This window comes from Camelina sativa, chromosome 19 (genome assembly GCF_000633955.1).
Source record: "Camelina sativa cultivar DH55 chromosome 19, Cs, whole genome shotgun sequence".
Classification (NCBI taxonomy): Eukaryota; Viridiplantae; Streptophyta; class Magnoliopsida; order Brassicales; family Brassicaceae; genus Camelina; species Camelina sativa.
The window spans coordinates 3,996,949-4,015,739 of record NC_025703.1 but is presented as its reverse complement, the minus strand read 5'-3'; the positions used below and the strand labels follow the sequence as shown (position 1 = coordinate 4,015,739).

At 40.7% G+C, this 18,791-nt stretch overlaps 6 protein-coding genes and 1 pseudogene across 7 annotated transcripts; 3 read left to right on the top strand and 4 right to left on the bottom strand.

The window, feature by feature from the left end:
- LOC104764664 (40S ribosomal protein S23-2-like) lies at positions 592-2,164 on the top strand. The gene is made up of 4 exons (XM_010488237.2): positions 592-1,092; positions 1,401-1,556; positions 1,649-1,775; positions 1,865-2,164. Exons 2-4 carry the CDS (start codon positions 1,414-1,416, stop codon positions 2,003-2,005), a joined length of 411 nt encoding a protein of 136 aa, XP_010486539.1. The 5' UTR covers positions 592-1,092; positions 1,401-1,413; the 3' UTR covers positions 2,006-2,164.
- Positions 2,255-4,861, bottom strand: LOC104764663. The gene is made up of 2 exons (XM_019241297.1): positions 4,742-4,861; positions 2,255-4,609 (listed from the first exon to the last, which is right to left on the bottom strand). Exon 2 carries the CDS (start codon positions 4,584-4,586, stop codon positions 2,553-2,555), a length of 2,034 nt encoding a protein of 677 aa, XP_019096842.1. The 5' UTR covers positions 4,587-4,609; positions 4,742-4,861; the 3' UTR covers positions 2,255-2,552.
- LOC104764661 lies at positions 5,044-10,174 on the top strand (annotated as a pseudogene).
- LOC104764662 (pentatricopeptide repeat-containing protein At3g09650, chloroplastic) lies at positions 10,187-12,831 on the bottom strand. Its single transcript, XM_010488236.2, has one exon. It carries the CDS (start codon positions 12,731-12,733, stop codon positions 10,397-10,399), a length of 2,337 nt encoding a protein of 778 aa, XP_010486538.1. The 5' UTR covers positions 12,734-12,831; the 3' UTR covers positions 10,187-10,396.
- LOC104764660 (L-ascorbate peroxidase 2, cytosolic) lies at positions 13,027-15,389 on the bottom strand. Of its 2 annotated transcripts, none has more exons than XM_010488234.2 (10): positions 15,323-15,389; positions 15,046-15,189; positions 14,737-14,911; positions 14,302-14,367; positions 14,111-14,159; positions 13,938-14,020; positions 13,762-13,841; positions 13,563-13,665; positions 13,415-13,473; positions 13,027-13,241 (listed from the first exon to the last, which is right to left on the bottom strand). In XM_010488234.2, the coding sequence occupies exons 2-10, from the start codon at positions 15,165-15,167 to the stop codon at positions 13,229-13,231; spliced, it is 750 nt and encodes a 249-aa protein (XP_010486536.1). In that variant the 5' UTR covers positions 15,168-15,189; positions 15,323-15,389; the 3' UTR covers positions 13,027-13,228. The 2 variants fall into 2 exon arrangements, with proteins under 2 accessions (XP_010486536.1, XP_010486535.1); XM_010488233.1 differs by having other exon boundaries at positions 15,281-15,386.
- On the bottom strand, positions 15,795-17,615 carry LOC104764659 (60S ribosomal protein L4-1-like). Its single transcript, XM_010488232.2, has 2 exons — positions 16,430-17,615; positions 15,795-16,099 (listed from the first exon to the last, which is right to left on the bottom strand). The coding sequence occupies exons 1-2, from the start codon at positions 17,534-17,536 to the stop codon at positions 15,986-15,988; spliced, it is 1,221 nt and encodes a 406-aa protein (XP_010486534.1). The 5' UTR covers positions 17,537-17,615; the 3' UTR covers positions 15,795-15,985.
- Positions 17,831-18,790, top strand: LOC104767393 (DEAD-box ATP-dependent RNA helicase 42-like; the record flags this gene model as incomplete). The annotated part of the gene is made up of 1 exon (XM_019240795.1): positions 17,831-18,790. A coding segment is annotated over exon 1 (792 nt), but the record flags the coding sequence as incomplete, so codon positions are not given.

Below are 18,791 nucleotides of genomic sequence, written 5' to 3'. Positions count from 1 at the left end.
CCATTATCAAAAAAAAAAAAAAAAAAACGAAATCCCTAAATCCGGATCCGAAGTCCGAAACCTAGTCTTCAGAGCAATGACAAGAAGAAGAAGAAGAAGAGCTGCACATACATTTAAAGTGGGGTTTTATTATGAGGAAAAGAGAAAGAAACACAAAGAGCGCGAGAGAGAAGAGAAGAACATGGCTGAGAGAATGAGCTGCAAAACTGACACCTTTACAAGCGTGAACTTCAAGCTCACTCTTTTTTCTTTCATATTATATAAAAAATCACTTCTTTCCATTTAAAATATCTCAAAGAGAATATAAACGAATCAAAACTTCTCTTTTATATTAGAGAGAAATCGAAAGAGACAAAAGTTTCTCTTACCATATGACGCAGCAGAAAGAAACAGCTTAGACGTTGGGGAGGATGGTCACCAATTTAGTCTTCTTCTTCTTCTTTCCATTGAACATTTTTTTGACTGGTTAATGTAAGTAAATGAAAACTACTCCAGTCCGCCATTGACGATCCTTTTTTTCTTCTTTAGCTTCGGTTGAATAAACAAATACGGACCGTTAGATCAAGGTCGCTCTTTTGAGAAAATGGACGGTCGTGCATGTCGTTTTTTCGATGGAGAGAACCGGCTGAACCGGTTGCGTGTCGTGCGCTTCCTAATGCTTTGCTTTGTGTGCCTTTTTACCTGCTACAGCCGGGTTTTTATGGTTTTGCTGACGTGGCGGATAGTGTGGGGGTCGTGTGGGGTAGTAGTAGTAGGTGCACCGTGCACGTGACTCGGAGCAGCGTATACCTTAAGGACATGGTAGTAATCGTACGCGGTCGTTCGTTCCGTATATATAATTATTGTTGGGCTTTTTTAATATTTGGGCTAAACATGTGATGGGCCACTTAAGTCGGTTTCATTACATGTTTTAAGTTTTATGACAGACGGCGGTTTAGGGTTAACCGGCACAGTCACGAGTCTTGACCAAACCCTATATAATTATTTTCTTAACACTAGGGTCTCTCTCCCTCGAGAACTAAAAAGAAAAAAGCTCGAGCCTTTCGCAGTTTTCAGCTCATCTCATCTCTCTCGCGCCGTCGTCAACATGGGGTATGGTTTCCCTCTCTTTGATTCTTCGTGTTCAATCTCATCTCTCTGTTTAAGGGACTATGTTTATGTTTCTTTTATTGGTCTCGGGTGAAATGCAAGTAGTGTCATATGTTATGTTGGGTTTAGGATTTGTTGCAGTGCTTGTTCTATTTCATCTCTAACTTCTCTGGGAATTATGGAATTGGTGATTTTGCTTACTAGTGCCAGTGCATATTTGTTTTTTATCTTACGAATTTGATTATCTGGGCATCTCAGTTAGTGGATTTCTCATTTTGTTATGTCTTTGTCTTTGAATAATCTCTCTTTAGTTAGCCACGTGGTATGGGCTCTGGGCGCAAGCTTAAGAGGCATAGGATTAGTCAGAGGTGGGCTGACAAGGGTTTCAAGAAATCTCACCAAGGTAACGAGTGGAAGAAGCCTTTTGCTGGATCTTCTCATGCTAAAGGAATCGTCCTTGAGAAAATGTAAGTTTGTATTATCATGTAAATTTTACCTTTTTGTTGATTTTTGAGTATAGATCTTGACTTTGAAGAGACTCTTGTGTTTCATTATGCAGTGGTATTGAGGCTAAGCAGCCTAACTCTGCTATCCGTAAGTGTGCTAGAGTTCAGTTGATCAAGAACGGTAAAAAGATTGCTGCTTTTGTCCCCAATGATGGTTGTTTGAACTACATTGAAGAAAATGTAAGTTAGATGAGAACTGCCTTGAGTAATCAATCAGGGATATTCTGTTAATGTGTCCAATTTCTTGACTCTTTAATCTTTGTGTGCAAGACGAAGTGTTGATTGCTGGATTTGGGCGTAAAGGTCATGCTGTTGGAGATATTCCCGGAGTTAGGTTTAAGGTGGTGAAGGTGTCTGGTGTCTCACTCAATGCTCTCTTCAAGGAGAAGAAGGAGAAGCCTAGGTCTTAAGCTCTACTACTTTACAAGGAAGGATTTTTTTTTGATATTTGAAGACATGTCTATGTTCTACTTCAAGTTTCAGTGACATCTTATTACGAGGAGTATGAGTTTATCTTATTTTTGTTTCATTTATTTTGGATGCTAATTACCCTAGTATTCTTTTCCCAATATGATGAAGTTCTCATAATTTGTCCCATTTTATCCTACGGACTACGGAGCACTTGTTAAAATCATATTATATGCAACTGAATTCTTAAATTGAAATATTTACCAGTAGTAAAAGTCAAGTCTGCAAACAAAAATAACTTTGAAACAAACTTTTTTCTCTCATACAAAAGTGTTGGTTCTACCCTGATAAAAATTCACACAATCCTAAACTTTGAAAGAGAAGATGCCAATTGCCAAGTCATATTCCACTTGATCCGTATTAGTGGGTTAGACGCTGATGCTGAGCATTCCTACTCTGCAGAACCATTTTTGCAAGTATCAGATCCATCAGAGCAGTTCTTGTCACTAGGCTGATCTTTCAAGTCCGAACCACTGTTATTCTCCCCAGTTAGAGATTGCTGTCCTCTATCATAATCTCATCTGCAGCTTCATTCCTATCCTCATTTCCCATTTGCTCTTTAGAAGAGTCTTTCAAGTCCCTCAACTCCAACATCGGGTCCTTCAGAAGGGTAGTACTAGGTGCTTCTTTTATGACCTGTTCAAGTTCTCCAGATAGTTGGTGGTCGATGCTGATGGAATTGGATTTCGCACTTGGGGTTTTGGTAACAGAAGCAGCCTGAGGGCTTGAAAGCTTTTCATTGGTTAAAGGAGAATTATCTCTTTTAGATAATGTTTTGGCTTTAGGCTTCTCCTGGAGACTTTTTCCACTACCATTGCTTTTGGCTGCCTTTTTGGAGGTCGAATCACTGCAAGGTAAGAGTCTGGTAGGTGTTGAACTGTGCATCTGGTTTGCTACTTTCAATATGCTTGCCCCAATTCCAAAACTTTTTCTAGTTTTCCCTGGTGTAATCTTATCACTTGCAGAAGAACTAATTTTTCGATCACTTTCGGGAGGAATGGGAGATCCTGGATCCTCTGTTTCCAGGTTCGCCTTGATCTTCTTTGTGGACTTGGGAAGTTTTGAAAGCACAACCTTGCGTTTCTTTTCACAATTCGGAACTTCCCCAGACTTTTCTTGTGATATGTTCCCTTTATGTCTGCTTAAGCGTTTCTCAGCAATGAACTCTGCCAAAGTTTTCTCCTTTTTCTTTGGAACAGTAGTATCTTCATATTCAAACACTCCATCGTGTTTACAGTCATCTTGGTCTCTTGTCTTTCTCCTTTTAGTATAAACTTGTTTACTCTTTTTCAATTCAGGATTAGAAACTTTCACTAAGCTAATTTTCTCTTCTGCAGGAGAAGTTTTGGGAGCAGACTCTACTGAGCCCTGAAGTGTCTCAAACTCAGGGAGTTCAGTATAGCCTTTCCAGCGATTATAAGCTAATAATCGTGCTCTCTGACTTACAAGCTGCAGCGCATCAGTAGCATCAGAGCTAAGAGAGCGTGCTAAACGCTTCACATATTCCACAAGGTTTGCAGGTTCAAAGAAGATAGCACTTGAGACCTTATCTCCACCGTGTATTGAGCTTGAATCTTCTCGGATACCAGGATTGATTATGTTCTGACTCTTGATCTTCTGATAGACTTCCTCTGAAATACAAGAACAAGCTAAACCAAACTCTATCCTTCTTGAAACCTCTTCTAAAGCAAAATCCATAGCATCAATAAAATCTGGTAGACTACTCTGCTTCGCCATTTGGGAGAAATGCTGTCGAAAAGGCTTTATCCGTGATGCATCGTTCCAAGCAAAGGTGCAATCTCCGAAATATGTAACTAAGAAACTTCCTTTCTTGAAGTGCTTCTTTGCTTTGTCTGTTGCAGCCGAAGCATCAAACACCTGTCCAGGCCACCATGGATGGCTCCTTACTTTAGCCCAAACCAAATCTGAGTCAGAGATCTTCATCTTCGCAGTTACAGATGCCTTATCATCAACCAAAATACTCTCATCCTTGCTCTCATGCGGTTCTAAACCCATAAAACATACAACATCCAAGTCATCAACTTTTGTTCCTTGCTTATCTAAGCCATCAGGTTTTCTTTTCTCAACAAGGTCTTCACTATCCAATCTGGCATCAGAAACCTTCACATCACTGAGATCAGCGCCATGAGAACAGACCAAGTCAGGTTCAACTTCCTTCTCAACCTGAAGTACCTCTTCACTATCTACTAGGACCTTCTTCTCACTTTCGTTACTCTCTCCACCTACATTTTCGGTTCCAATGCCTAGATCTAACCCTCCATTTACAGATTTCGTTTGCTTCTGCAGATCAGTAATAACATTTGTTTCCTCCATCTCATCATCACCAGCTGAAGCTAAGCTTCCGTTTCCTTCCTGCTCATCTCCATCAGGCTTCGCTATCAGCTCCTGAGCTTGACCAGCTAGGGTTTCAGACATTTGAGCATTTCTGACCTCAAGCGTCGACGCATTAGAGCCATCAATAACGTCTGAGACCGAATCAATACCTTCTGATTCCGTCGTCATAAGCAGTACCAAAAACAAAAACCCTAAAAGAACGGAGACAAGTAAATCATCAGAAATTAAGTCATTTCCAAAGAAAACAAGTAACAGCACCTAAAAGAAGAAGAAGAGATAAATCGAGAGAGAGAGAGAGAAGAAGAAGAAGCTCGCAAACAAACCTCCGATGACGGTCGTGATGAACAGCTAATATCCCGGCGGCGGGAGCTCGGGTTTCTTGAATGAAGTAAACGAAGCGAAGACGTCAAATCTAAAAACCAGAGACGGGTTTCTCGTTTTGGGTCTTTTACTCTTTTTTCCTTTTTTTGTTTGTTGTGCGCCATTGTCCACGTGGCGGACAACTAAAGCTTTTTGTTTTTAATGATTTTATCCTATTTATTTTTTCTTATCTCTGGGTTTTTGGGTTTAATCATTCGGCCCACTTACCAAAAAAGCCTTATTACTTCTTTTTTTCCCGCCAAAACCCATTGGCCGAAGCGATATTTACTCAGTGACTGACGGACGAACGAGTTACGGTGATTTAAGCGGTGATGGGGTTTTACGGAGGCGGCAGCGACGGTGCAAGTATGAATTCGAGTCGCCGTAGATCACCGGAATTGATTCCATCGACATAGGGAAATTATTAGCTGTGTATATCAGGGACAACGAGAACTTGGCTATCGACGAGGAGAAGTTGCTGCTCACGGCGGAGCTCATCCGCATATTCTCCGCCTCTCCTGGTAGAGACCTAGTTTCTCAGGTATATTCGCCACCTTCAGATTAGTGCTTTATAAACTCAATTGACGATAAGTTTTGCATCAGATATCTATGAATCGAATTTGAGTGAAGCTTGTTATAGCAATTTTCCTGTATACTCTGTAACCTAATTAGCTCGATTTGGCTTTAAATCAGGGTAGACTGAGTAGATTCGTTTACCTCAGTTAGTTATTCTTAGATGAGAAACAAGTTTATAAGTTCTTTTTCATGGCATGGGACTATTGACACAAATTGGGAGAGAAACAGGTAAATGAAGAAGGTGGTGGTTCCTTCTCTTTGTCTCTTGATCTCCAACAATTCAAGAAAATATCCGATATCGAGAACTTTTTCTTAAATCTGGAGGATAATCCCAAAGGAGTTATCCCATGTATGAATGCTGCAGTTCACAAGGTAAGGTATTAAAGTTCACTATGTTTTGTTTTCTTGTTTGGCATGAGATGAAGACTTATTTCATCTTTCACAGGTTCTTTTAGGTCAATGGGAGACTAATGAATTTGAGAAGGACATGAAGATCAATGTTCGTCTCTATAATTATCCAGAATCTTCTATCTGCCTGAAAAACCTGAGAGCAGCATATATTGGTAGACTGCTCATTTCGCGTATTTAGTAATATGATGATAAACTTTAAGTGAGATGTACCATGAGTGTGTGCTTTGAAAATTGCAGGAAAGCTTGTAACAGTTCATGGGACTGTTGTTAAAGTTAGTACTGTGAAGCCCCTTGTCACACAGATGGCTTTTGACTGTGCAAAGTGCAAAACTAGCATAACCCGGGAATTTACTGATGGAAAGTTTTCACCTCCCCTAAAATGTGATGCTCATGGATGCAAGTCCAAAACGTTTACTCCAATCCGGTCCTCAGCTCAGACAATCGACTTTCAGAAAATCAGGTGTTCTTCTATTTGCGCCTTATCATTTTGTGTCCTTCATATTTGTTAGTTATGTATCTTGCATTGTTAAGCAGCTCTCCAAATGTATTTTAGGGTACAGGAAATGCAAAAGCCTGAAGACCATGTAAGAAGGACGGGTACCCCGAACTGTAGAATGTGAGCTGACGGAAGACCTTGTGAACACATGTATCCCTGGTGATGTGGTGACAGTTACGGGGATTATAGGGGTCATTAATAATTACATGGATATCGGAGGAGGTATTGGTCTATAAATTATCAATCCTTGTTGTGTCCAATATTTTCTAAACAATACCATGCCCAAACGCCTGCTATCCTTAAACCGTAGAATAGCTAGAAATTTCTCTCTTGCAGTTTTCTTCTATGGGTTTTGGGCTTCTCATTGCAGGAAAGTAAATTAGAACACAGATCAGTTGTTTGTGTTACCCATAATGACTTTTTACCAAAGATAAAGGAACTAAAAGCCTCACTAGTGGTGTTAAATACCATTTTACCATACTCTCAGAGAGATTCCCTTGATTCAATGTGCTAAGCTATGCTTAAACTTAACAAACATTTAAAATGCTACTGTTTCAGGGAAATCGAAGACCAAGAATCAAGGATTTTACTATTTGTTTATAGAGGCAGTTTCAGTGAAAAATACCAAGCGGCAGTCTGCATTTGAGAACTCAGAAGACTCTAGTAGCAGTACCCAGTCTGCAGATGTTGGTGACTTATATTCATTCTCACAGAGAGACTTGGAATTTATTGTGAAGTTCAAAGAAGAATATGGATCTGATACATTCCGTCTCATACTTCATTCAGTCTGCCCGTCTATTTATGGCCATGAAATTGTCAAAGGTTATACATCTCTCAATAACAAGTTTCCCTGGGATATCATTGGTAAAGACATGATGATTACAATTCGAAGAATTGCACACCATAATACTTCTGTTGTTTGTTATTTTTTCTTATCATTTCAACAGCTGGGATAACACTATCTCTTTTTGGAGGTGTAAGGAAGCACTCAATGGATCGGAACAAAGTTCCAGTCAGGGGAGACATTCATGTCATAATTGTTGGTAAGCTTTCGAATCAATATTTTTATTCATTGGTATAAACCTAGGCTATAGAGTACATGAACTGAGGGAAGGTTTTTCATAACTAGATTGAAGCACCAAATTTGGATTAATGATTTTCGATGCATAATAGGTGACCCTGGATTGGGCAAAAGTCAGCTTTTGCAAGCAGCAGCTGCCATTTCCCCGCGTGGCATTTATGTATGTGGTAATGCGACAACTAAAGCAGGGCTCACTGTTGCTGTGGTGAAAGATTCCATGACGAATGACTATGCGTTTGAGGCTGGTAGCTCCTTCCCTCTGCTTTATTTAGCCAATACAAACTTACATAGCATATGATTATACTGTTTCCAATATGGGTTTGCGATGCTGTTGATAGATAGTTTTACTAAAATACGTAGTTGCAGTCTAGTTGCGTCAGAGGTGCTAAAACGATTTGCTTATTTTTTATGCTTGAGGGTGTGGCATACCTTAATCGGTTTCAAGTGATATCATTTTATGTGAATTTTATACTGCTGTCTTATAGTTTTGCTAGAATGGGGGCTCATTTAACAAGATATAGATAGTTCATTCAAGGATTTGCATCTTCAACAGTTTTAATCAGAATTAGGATATAGTTTTATTGAAGAACTTCACACTAGTGAAAAGTTGTACATGCGTAGGAAGTAGGAACTCTTACTTGAAAATATCTTCAACTGATTTGTGTGTAGGACGAGAAACCTTCGTATTTATTAACCTAGTGCTACCTGTGAGCAGGTGCCATGGTACTCGCAGATGGGGGGTTGTGCTGTATTGATGAGTTCGATAAAATGACCACCGAGCATCAGGTTTTTTCTTATCAGCAAAGCATTACTTCTGATGCTGCATTTTTTTCTCATTACTTACATCACTTTGCCACAGGCACTGCTAGAAGCAATGGAACAACAATGTGTCTCTGTTGCAAAGGCTGGGCTTGTAGCTAGTCTATCAGCTCGAACTTCTGTTATAGCAGCAGCAAATCCTGTTTGTGGCCACTACAAGTAATTTTCTTACTTTGCTACTCATCATTGTGGGAATGTTTGAATTATAGTTACGATATTTAACGTTGTCTTTATGATCTCATTTTCAGCCGTGCAAAAACTGTAAACGAGAACTTAAAAATGAGTGCTGCCCTTCTCTCACGGTTTGATTTAGTTTTCATATTACTTGACAAACCTGATGAGCTACTCGATAAGCAAGTCTCAGAACATATTATGTCGGTGAGTCTCTTCATCTCAAATTTTTGTTGTGGAGCATGCCTCACATATCTATTAGCAGATTTTTATCTCTCGTAGATGGAACAAATCAGTTACAGCTACAGCTATAGTTCATTTGACATATCTGAACGTTGTCTCATTGTAAACCTTATATGAACTACTTGGTGGATAGAAGAGCTATTCTAGTTTGTGAAAAGACTCTATTGACTCTACTCGTTTGTTAATTCAGAGCCATTGATTACCTTTTATTATTTCTCGCAGCTTCATTCTGCAAGTGGAGAAACAACACCTGCATTGAAGAAGTTTAAGCTAGGTCCACTTTCTTTTGGTTGTTAGGTATATAGCTAGTATAAACATCGCCTTATGAAAGATAAATTATTGACTTCTTGCTTAATATTTAATGCAGCATCATCACAGAATGCTGGATATGCAAATATAAATGCGAAAGGGAATTCTCTACTTTCAAGACTGCGGTTAGACTCTAAGAAAGATGACGACTTTTCTCCCGTTCCTGGCCAGTTGCTTAGGAAATATGTTGCTTATGCACGGACTTTTGTCAACCCTAAGTAATTTGATCTGTATCCCAGCTGCAACTACTAAATGCCCGCGAGCTACTTTAGGCCTTATGGTTAACATCTCTTTTTCTGTTCAGGATGTCAAAGGAAGCTGGAGAGATCATAAAGAAGTTTTACTTGAAGCTGAGAGACCATAACACTTCTGCTGATAGCACACCAATAACAGCAAGACAACTGGAAAGTTTGGTTAGGCTTGCGCAAGCTAGAGCTCGGGTTGACTTGAGGGAAGAAATAACAGTCCAAGACGCCATGGTAAGCCAGAACATGAAATGTCTTGTACCCTATTTCTGTTCTTACATGCATATGTTTGACCATAGACTCGACTTAACATCCATGCCATACATGTATACAAGTATTATGTTATCTGCTCGTTATTGTTGATAAGATAAGCAGCTAGCTTGAAAATTTCAATTCAAATCTGCGTTGTTGTGATGTTGGCTTGGACAAATTGTCTTGACTTCTGTCCTTGGATTTGCTACTACAGGATGTGGTTGAAATAATGAAAGAATCGTTGTATGATAAGCTTATAGATGAACATGGGGTTGTGGATTTTGGTAGGAGTGGAGGAATGAGTCAACAAAAGGAGGCCAAACGTTTCTTAAGTGCTCTTGATAAGCAATCAGAGCTGCAGCAGAAAGATTGTTTCTCTGTTTCTGTATGGACAACTTCTCGCCTCGACATTTTGCTAGTGGCTACTCTGACACTTAATTATCGGATGACCAATTTCTTACTCAAAAACATTTTACTGCAGGAGATGTATAGTTTAGCTGATAGGATTGGCCTACGAGTTCCAGACATCGATACTTTCCTAGAGAACCTGAATATTGCCGGATATTTGCTCAAGAAGGGGCCAAAGACTTACCAGGTAGATACCTTCACCCAACTCAGAGACAAGAATGAGAAATAAACAGATAAAAGATGGATAAAAGATCAGATTTTAATCTCTACCCTGCCATAATTTCATGTATAGGTCCTCTCCTCATCTTATTCCCGGAGCCAGTCATCCAGGTCAAGATGATTAGCATTCCAAGTAAAAACCTTTCTTAGAACAGAAATTTAAAGTAAATTTAGCATGTGCATTGCCATTGTATTGTTCAAATCTAATTATGAGCCTGATTATAAAAACAGTCAATTGTATATTACACAATGCCAGAAACTCCTTAGTATTATTACATGGACTTGTGTTGAATGATTATGTTGTTCTTCACTCACCTACTGACTTACATCTACGGTAGAACCTAGTATACATTGTTGTATAAGAGAGCAGCCTGATCAATATAATGATCTAGTCTTCTCTTGGACCTAACTTCCATTCACTTCCATAGTAAGAATTAGGTAAACCGAGCCAAAACTTGAAAGCTTCAGCCGCTCTCTTTCGTTCTACCCGCCTATCTACTCTGGCTTGTGAAGCATGTTTGCTAGTGAACATCCTCGAGTGCATCTCCACATAAATCTTCTTGTACTTAGTCTTATTCGGAGGTATCCCATTCTCCTCCATGCATGCAATTATCTCCAATGCCTTCTTGAAAAACGCAGCCCTGACACATATATCTGCTAGTGTATCTAACAACCCTTCATCCGGTTTCAGCATCGGAGGAGAAGGATCTGAAGAAGAATCTGAAGATGCTTCTTTCTTTTTCACTTCACACCTTTCCTTTATCTCCTTCCAAAGCAAGAGCGCCTCACCAGGTTTCCTCGCCAGAGAAACCCCATTGGCTAGGCTCCCATAGGTAGCCACATTTGGGTAAAACCCGTTTTCTTTCATTCTTGAAACTATTCTCTGAGCATCTTCAATCAAACCTAGCCTGCAATACCCTTCAATCAACATGTTCCATGCGATCAGATCAACTTTGACCCTTGGATCATTCATCATCTCATCAAACACCCTATTCGCCAACTTGGGTTGCCCTGACATTGCAAAAGCCTTCATCAAAGTTGTGTAACTAATCTTAGTTGGTGCAATCCCTCTCGTTCTCATTTCATTGAAAAATGCTAGAGCTCCTGCGCTATCATCTATAAGAATGCATCCATCTATAATGATGTTATAGGAAACCACGTCCGGCTCGACCCCTGCATCTTCAGCCATCTCTCTTAGTAAATCCTCTGCCCTGTCTATCTGCAACTGCTTACAATATCCTTTGAGCAAAACATTATATGTAATCCTATTCGCAGGAACACCCACCCGAGCCATCTCGGCTAACACCTGCCGTGCTCTGTCCATCAACCCAGCTTTGACAAAAGCTGACACAACCGTGGTGTATGTAACTTCATCCGGGTGGCTATTTCTATCATCTTGACGCCTCATCGCCTCGAGCATTCTAGCTGTGTCTGCCACACGCCCATTCTTCATATAACCTTTCATCAACGTCGTGTAGATTCTTGAGTCTGGAGCAAAGACTTTGGGCAACAATGGTGGGTCACTCCTCGGATCAACCGAGTTAGGTAGCAATTTCTTGAACACATCCTCAAACTCCTCTTCACTGCTGCTTACCTCATCTTGAGCCGAATAACCTGAATCTTCATCATCCTCAAACGCATCATCATCATCATCTTCTGCTTCTTCCTCTTCTTTCTCCTTCAAATCCTCTGCATTGCACTCTCGTAGAACCTTACAAAGATCTCTCCTTTTCTCCCTCATCGCTTGAACAACTCTCTCAGCAGTCCTCAAATCACCAAAACCAACATAAGCTGCAACAAGAGAATGCATTGTAGTCATACAAACCTTAATCCCTTTATCAATAATCCTCTCCAACACAAAAACAATCAGTTCCTTCCTATCAACCCTCGCACACAACTTGATCATAACGTTGTAACTCAAAACATCAGGCTCACATTCCCACTCAGACATCTCGTGGAACAGCTTCCAGTACTTGTCAGTATCACCAAGATTAGCACAAGCGTTAAGCACCGCGTTAAACGCCGCCGTATCAGGCCTAGATTGAGCAACCAAAGATTGGTCGCCGAAACGTTTGACTCGTCGCGTAATAGCCGTGAATAGTTTGATAGATTCCTCCGGTCCGTCATCTCCGGCAGCAGAGAGGCTAGCTACCGCAGCTGTCCACGCTTTAACGTGAGGTAAGTAACCGGAACGGAGCATTGACTTGATGACGGAGACGGCGTAAAGGGTTTGACCAGACTTGGCTGCAGCCATGGCGAGGAGACCGAGGGAATTGGCGTCAAGACGATGAAGCTGACGTTCATTGCGGAGGCGCGTGAGGATAGATTGAGCGCGCGTGAGGCTCTCGGGTTTGGATTGATAAGATAATTGAGAAACTAAACGGCTAAGACAAGTTGGTCCAGGGAGATGAGTGGATTGAACATACTTAGCCCAAGCTTCATCTGTTCTTCTATTACGGAGTAGAAACAGAAGGTCTTGGTCGTTGTGTGTTGAGTAGGCCTCTGATGGAGAGCCCAAGAAGGAAGAGAGGTCTCCGGCGGAGCTATTAGCAGTGCCGGAAGCGGACCGTTGGAAAAATTGGCGGCGCGTGAATCGACCAGCGGCGGTGAAGCAGAGATTTATGGGGATGTGGGTGAGAGAGAAAACCACCGGTGGGGTTAACGGAGCGGAGTTTTGGTAAGGTGGAAACGACGATGATGACGTCGGAGGTCGGAGAATGTTCATCTTAGGTCCATCGAAGAGAGAGAGTGTGTGTGTGTGTCCTGTAATGAAAATGGATTATTTGGGTGGAACAGAGTTGTGCTACGTCGCCGTATTGAGATTCAAGCATCGGTTCATATTTAAATATCTCCATATTGTATTTTTGATTCAAATATAATATTCATTTTTTTTTGGTGGATCCATAATTTCGATCACAAATGCTCGAATGTCATAGATTTAAAACTACGATAACACAACTATCAATATGTAGTTTAGTTAACTACGAGATTACTTATTAGCCTCCAAACATGTATATGAAGATGTTGTAAAGAGACTTGTTTGTTTACATCAACTGAGTTGTCTTATTTCATTAGTTACAACACAACCCCAAGGCACACGTACAATACAACATTCGATTTTACTGTTTTTTGGTTCTGTTTTAATATGATTACAATGATAATGCGAGAGAACAGTAATCAAGAAATAGGGCATTGACGCCAGATTCCAACTGATTACTCCTTAGTCAGCAAACCTGCAAAGCACATAAACAAAGACCCATGTGATAACTTCCTCTGAGTTGAGTTTAATTCATTATGATCGGTTTTTAGACAAAATCGGGTGTTTGTGAGTTGAGTTTTCTGAGGAATATATCAAAGTTTACGACATTACATCAAAACAAAAAGAAAAAGTTAAAGAGAAATGTACCCAAGTTCAGACAACTTCAGATGAGCTTCCGAGTAGTCTTCAAAGAAGGCATCCTCATCCTGAGAGTAACATTTGAATCAGTGATAAATCCGTTTGCCGATATATATATGATCATGAGAATCATGAAATGATGAGTTGTGTTACTTACTGCAGCATATCTCTCAACAAATGGACGAAAATGAGGATCCTCGAGAAGAGCCTTGTCGGTTGGTAGTTGAAGAAGTCCTTCTTTCTCTCCGCTTAGTATCTCTCTGTTTGATAAACCATTAAGATTCAAGAGCTTCTGATTCAGCTCCGGTCCAATTTCAAGCATGAGGAAAACATAAGCAGAGAGAAACTGATCTTACTTGAAATAGGAGTTGTCAAAAATAAGAGGATTTTGTGTCCATGCTCCCTCAAATCCTGAGCGCTCCTTGTGGCACCGACCCTGAAAGTAAAAGTTGGTATGATGAGCCAAAACTGAGAAGAGCACATATTTTAGGCTCAATTATAGGTCTTTTGTTTCTAGATGCAGCATACATACCAAGGTGTGTCCACCAGACAATGCAACAATATCTTTGTCATTGAGTCCCATCCGACCAAACACATCTCTTAGATGATCCACACCTGAATTTACAATAAAGATTATAAACATGTATCTACAATCTGGTACCTGAATTCAAACTAAAAGCATTGTTTTAATAAGATCTGCTTTACCTTTGGTGGCCTGAGGCAGACGACCTTCAGGAGGTGGCTCAACTTTGTCCTGAAAGATGAAGCTTGGTTCAGTTAATCACATGAACATTACTAAGAAGAGAGAAAACGTCACTTTGGTGGTGTCTGTATCAGACCATCATCAATCATCAGTGAGTTGCGTTTCAACAAGAAGAACTTGAATATTGACTCACCAGTCTACCAGGATGGAATGGAATCTCGGGTCCTCCAGTGATTTCAACAGCAACAACTCCAGCTAGCTACAGTGACCAAGAAAAAACAAATGAATCAAGCCGTTATACCGATAGGAAATACAAGGTAAATTTCTAAATTCAGTTATAATCATACATATGTGAATCTAGTATATAATCTCTTCGATTTCTTTGCAAACAAACCAGAGGGCCAATAACAGACGACTCAGGCTAGAGCCTAGAGAAGAACCTTTTTGAGTCATAACTTAGCGGTTTCAACAAACAAAATCACCTCAAGCTAGTAACTACTACATTTGGAAGTTACAATCATTGATGCATCCAAAAACCCTGATTATATGTGGCTATTAATTACCACAATTTGATGCATCCTATGGTCAAATATTACAGCCTAAAAAAACTCAGCACACTGAAATATACCTGATAGAAATCAGCATATGAAAGCATAGGGAACAGCTCCTTGATAGGCTCAAGAAGCCTGACGGCAATATCAAGACCATTGTTAGCTTCATGGGCCAGCTCTTGAGGATGCCTAATCGTCCCAAATGGTCCTCCAGTCTTCGTCTTCACGTCAAATGTCCCAGCCGAGTGCCATCTGCAAATTTTCCCAAAAAAAATTGCTCTCAGAGGCAATCCATTGAACAACTCACAAATGCAGCAACACTCATAAACAAAACAAAAGAAACTGTACAGAAACAGAGCAGATTAGAACCAGCGGGAGGATCTTACGCAAGACGAAGGACGATGGGAGCACAATGTTTCTCAGCGATAAGACCACGGAGCTTCCTCTTGCATCTCTGAACAGCTTTCTTGTATTCTTCTTTCACTTCGGGGTAACTCTGCTTCACCATTCTTTTCAAATTTTGCTTCTCTCTGCAAAGCGTGAAAGACTTTTTAAAACCCCACAGAGAATTCAAAACTGAAGAATCTATATATAACGATAGATAAGATTACAAGAACATACTCAACTAACTAGGAAAATACAGAGATCGATCAAAGGAGAAACCTGAACAAGTTGTTGTAAGAAGTTGTCGTTTACTTTAATTAGCGAATCAATTTATAGAATTGGCTAATGATAAAGTGAAGCTTCTAGTTTCAGTCTTTCTTTTAGAGATGCCGTGAGATGGACGGTCATGATTTGTAGATAAAAAGAGACTCTTGGCGCGCCTTCCAGAAACCATAGAAGACGATAATGATACAAACTAACCCTATACACCACGTGGCATTCTATCTTCCTTAAGTATGTATTAATCAAATATCGTTAAACTGCTCTTGACTTTAGTTTGAAAAGTTTGTATTGGGCTTAACCTTAACTATTGATCACAAGACTTGAGGACTGATCAACACTAAACAGTAAATAAATTAACATAATCTCTTCTAACTGGGTAAAAAATATGAAGCTTAAACCCTTAAAAGCCTTCCAAGTTCCAAGATTCAACCTAGGGCTTGTCTTTAATTTGGTTCATACCATCAAAAGATACGAAGGAACAAAACAATATATAAAGGAAACTGATATAGGAGTAAGAACTGAAGAAGTGAAAAGTGAAACTTGTTCATAATTCAACTTAATTAATATCCAGACTCCAAAACACAAAACAGATATTAAAAAAAAAAAGACCAAAATCTTTGACTAAAATATGGAAGTGTGCCAAAAAAGCAGACGAGATGATTACTGGCTAGCACCGAGCCATTTGGTGAAGTTATCAAACTCGGTGTAATCACTGTCGGAGATCATAGTCTGGTACCACGACTTGCCTGCTGCTTTGATTGCCAACGCCTCCTCCTGATGTAAGAGATAAGACAAAGATGATTTCAAAATTGAGCTCGTGAAGGGAATTTTTAATTGTACATAACAAGACAAGGAATCCCACATAACCAATTTACAAGACGAAACTACTCCACAACATTTCAGAATTACAATGGTAAGACCTACACTACAAATTGAATTCACTCACACACTAAACCAGAGGGGCATAGTTTATTGTACAGCTTAACATACAATGTAAACAACTACCTAACACATCACAGTTAAGAAATCAGTTCAGCCAAATGAAATGCATACACAACAACTAAACAATGATCGATATACAAAAAAATGAAGTAATGGGATTACCTTGGTAACGGTTTTCCTCTTCTTGGTGAGCTTCTCCTTCTTGGCCTTGACTCTCTGTGCTTCAGCCAACAGTGACATCCTCTTCGCGGTCTTAGCATAAGGATTCAACTTCAACATCACATTCAAGTTCTTCAATGGATTCTTCTTAAGCACAGCCCTCTTCGCATCCTTCTTAATCGGCTTCACAACACTCTGAACCTCATCGGAGTTGATAATCCTGGCAAGATCAGCATTCACCATCTTGGCACGAGGAAGCACATATCCCATCTTCTTCTCAGATGGCTTCTCAAACGAACCATAGATAGACTCGAGCTTCTCAAAAGCAGACTTGGTCCAGATCACGAACCGACCAAGGTGACCACCAGGAGCAAGCTTCAACAAGTTAAGTCTCTCAACATGGCAAAGTTCAACACCAGGAAGATTCCTAAACGCCTTAACTATCTTAGACCCTTCAGTTCCGTAAACCACAAGAGGACCCTTCCTAGAAATGTAACGACGGTTCCTCATTTTACCTTTACCAGGACGGATCCCAATGCTTTCCTTGGCCTTCTCAGCATCATCGTAAGCACCGATTTGTTTCAAAACCTTGATCGCAGCTGAGGTCTTCTCCACACCTTCGGCGGAGTCACTCACAACAAGAGGCATCTCAGGAACGTTCTCGATCCGGTGACCACGAGCCATAACAAGCGAAGGGACAGCAGTTGCGGCGATGGCTGAGACGATAGCGTGACGCTTCATGTTGACATTGATACGACGGTGCCAGCGGCGCCAGATCTTGGTAGGAGCGAACATCCGACCACCACGACACATGTTACCGAACGCTGCTTGACCAGCACGGTGAGTACCACCACCGGGAACACGAGGGATACGTGAGACGGCACGTCCGGTTCCCCAGGACTCAGCGGAGGTCTGGTGACCGGCCTTCTTGGACACGGCGTAAGGCTGACGGCTGTTGTTCGACATTTGCGCGTGAACGAAGTTGACGATGTCGGGACGAACAGGCGCCGTCATGACGTCGGGTAATACGACGGTGGAGGATTGATCGGTGGCCATGTCACCGTCCAAACCTTGGACGGTGATGAGAGGACGAGCAGCGGCGGCGGCCATTTCTCTCGATTAGGTTTCTCTCTGTCTCTCACTCTCTCTGTCTCTTTAGACTCTTTTGAGAAATTAGGGCTTTCGCAGCTTCAGTTTAAGAAGGACTAATATACTAGGGTTTCGTTTAGGGTTACTGACGAAAACCTCGTTTAGTGGGCCTTGAGCCTTATAAAGCCCAACTGTCTGAAATATTCAGATTTTTAAGTAGCGGCCCAATTTTAAAGGCTTGAACCTCCACTTTCGATTTTGCTACTAATTAATTAAAAACAACAAAATTAACCCTTACATAAAAAATGAGAAAAATAGGGCAAAGCATTAACGAGACTTTTTGCGTACGGTTTCGTTCTCGAGTCTCGACCCTTCCGGTAGCTTCGTCTTCGTCGTCGTCACCGGGAATTTTTTGAGCTGGCGGTTAAATTCTTTGTATCTGCGTAATTAATTGGTTCTGTATCCGTATTTGTGGTGTTTAAGATGGGGAGGGATGACGATTTAAAAAGGAATCGCCGAGATCGTGACCGTAAGGATTGTGATAAGGAGACGCGGCGAGAGAAGGAGAGGCGTACGAGACCGTGTGAGAGAGTTAATAGAAGTGATTGTGAAAAGAGAGAATATGATGATGAGAGGGAGAAGATGCGGAGACAGAGGGATAGGAAGATTAGTGATTCTGAAGAAGAGACAGGGAGGGATACACGCAGAGGGGAGGAGAAGGATGATATCAAGCGTGACTTGAAACGTACAAGGAAAGAGAGTGAGAGAACTAGCAGGCATGGGGGTGAAAATGGTGAGAAGAATTCTATGGAAGAAGAAGAAGTTGAGGATAAGAAGGTGGAGAAACGGAGGAGAAGACTCCAGGAGTGGCAACAGTTGCAGAGGAAACATAAGGAATCTCAAATTGAAAGTAAGGGTCCAGAGACCAGAAAGGCTTGGACTCTTGAAGAAGAATCTGATGATGAAGATAATAAATCAGACTCAGAAGTGAAGATGGTAGACTCGGAGAGTACTGTCTCCGAGAGTGGAGGTGCTGGACCTAAAGATGAAGAGGAAATTGATCCTTTGGATGCTTATATGAATTTTAAGGTATTACCTGAGGTTGAGAAGCTTAGAAGTAGTTCTCTAGATTCTAACAAGGATGTGAAAGAAAGTGGTGACCGGGCAAACAAAGGTTTTAATAAGGCCCTCGGTAGGATAATTCAAGGTGAAGATTCTGATTCTGATTATGATTATTCAGAACCAATGAATCATCATAATGATCCAAGTTTAGACG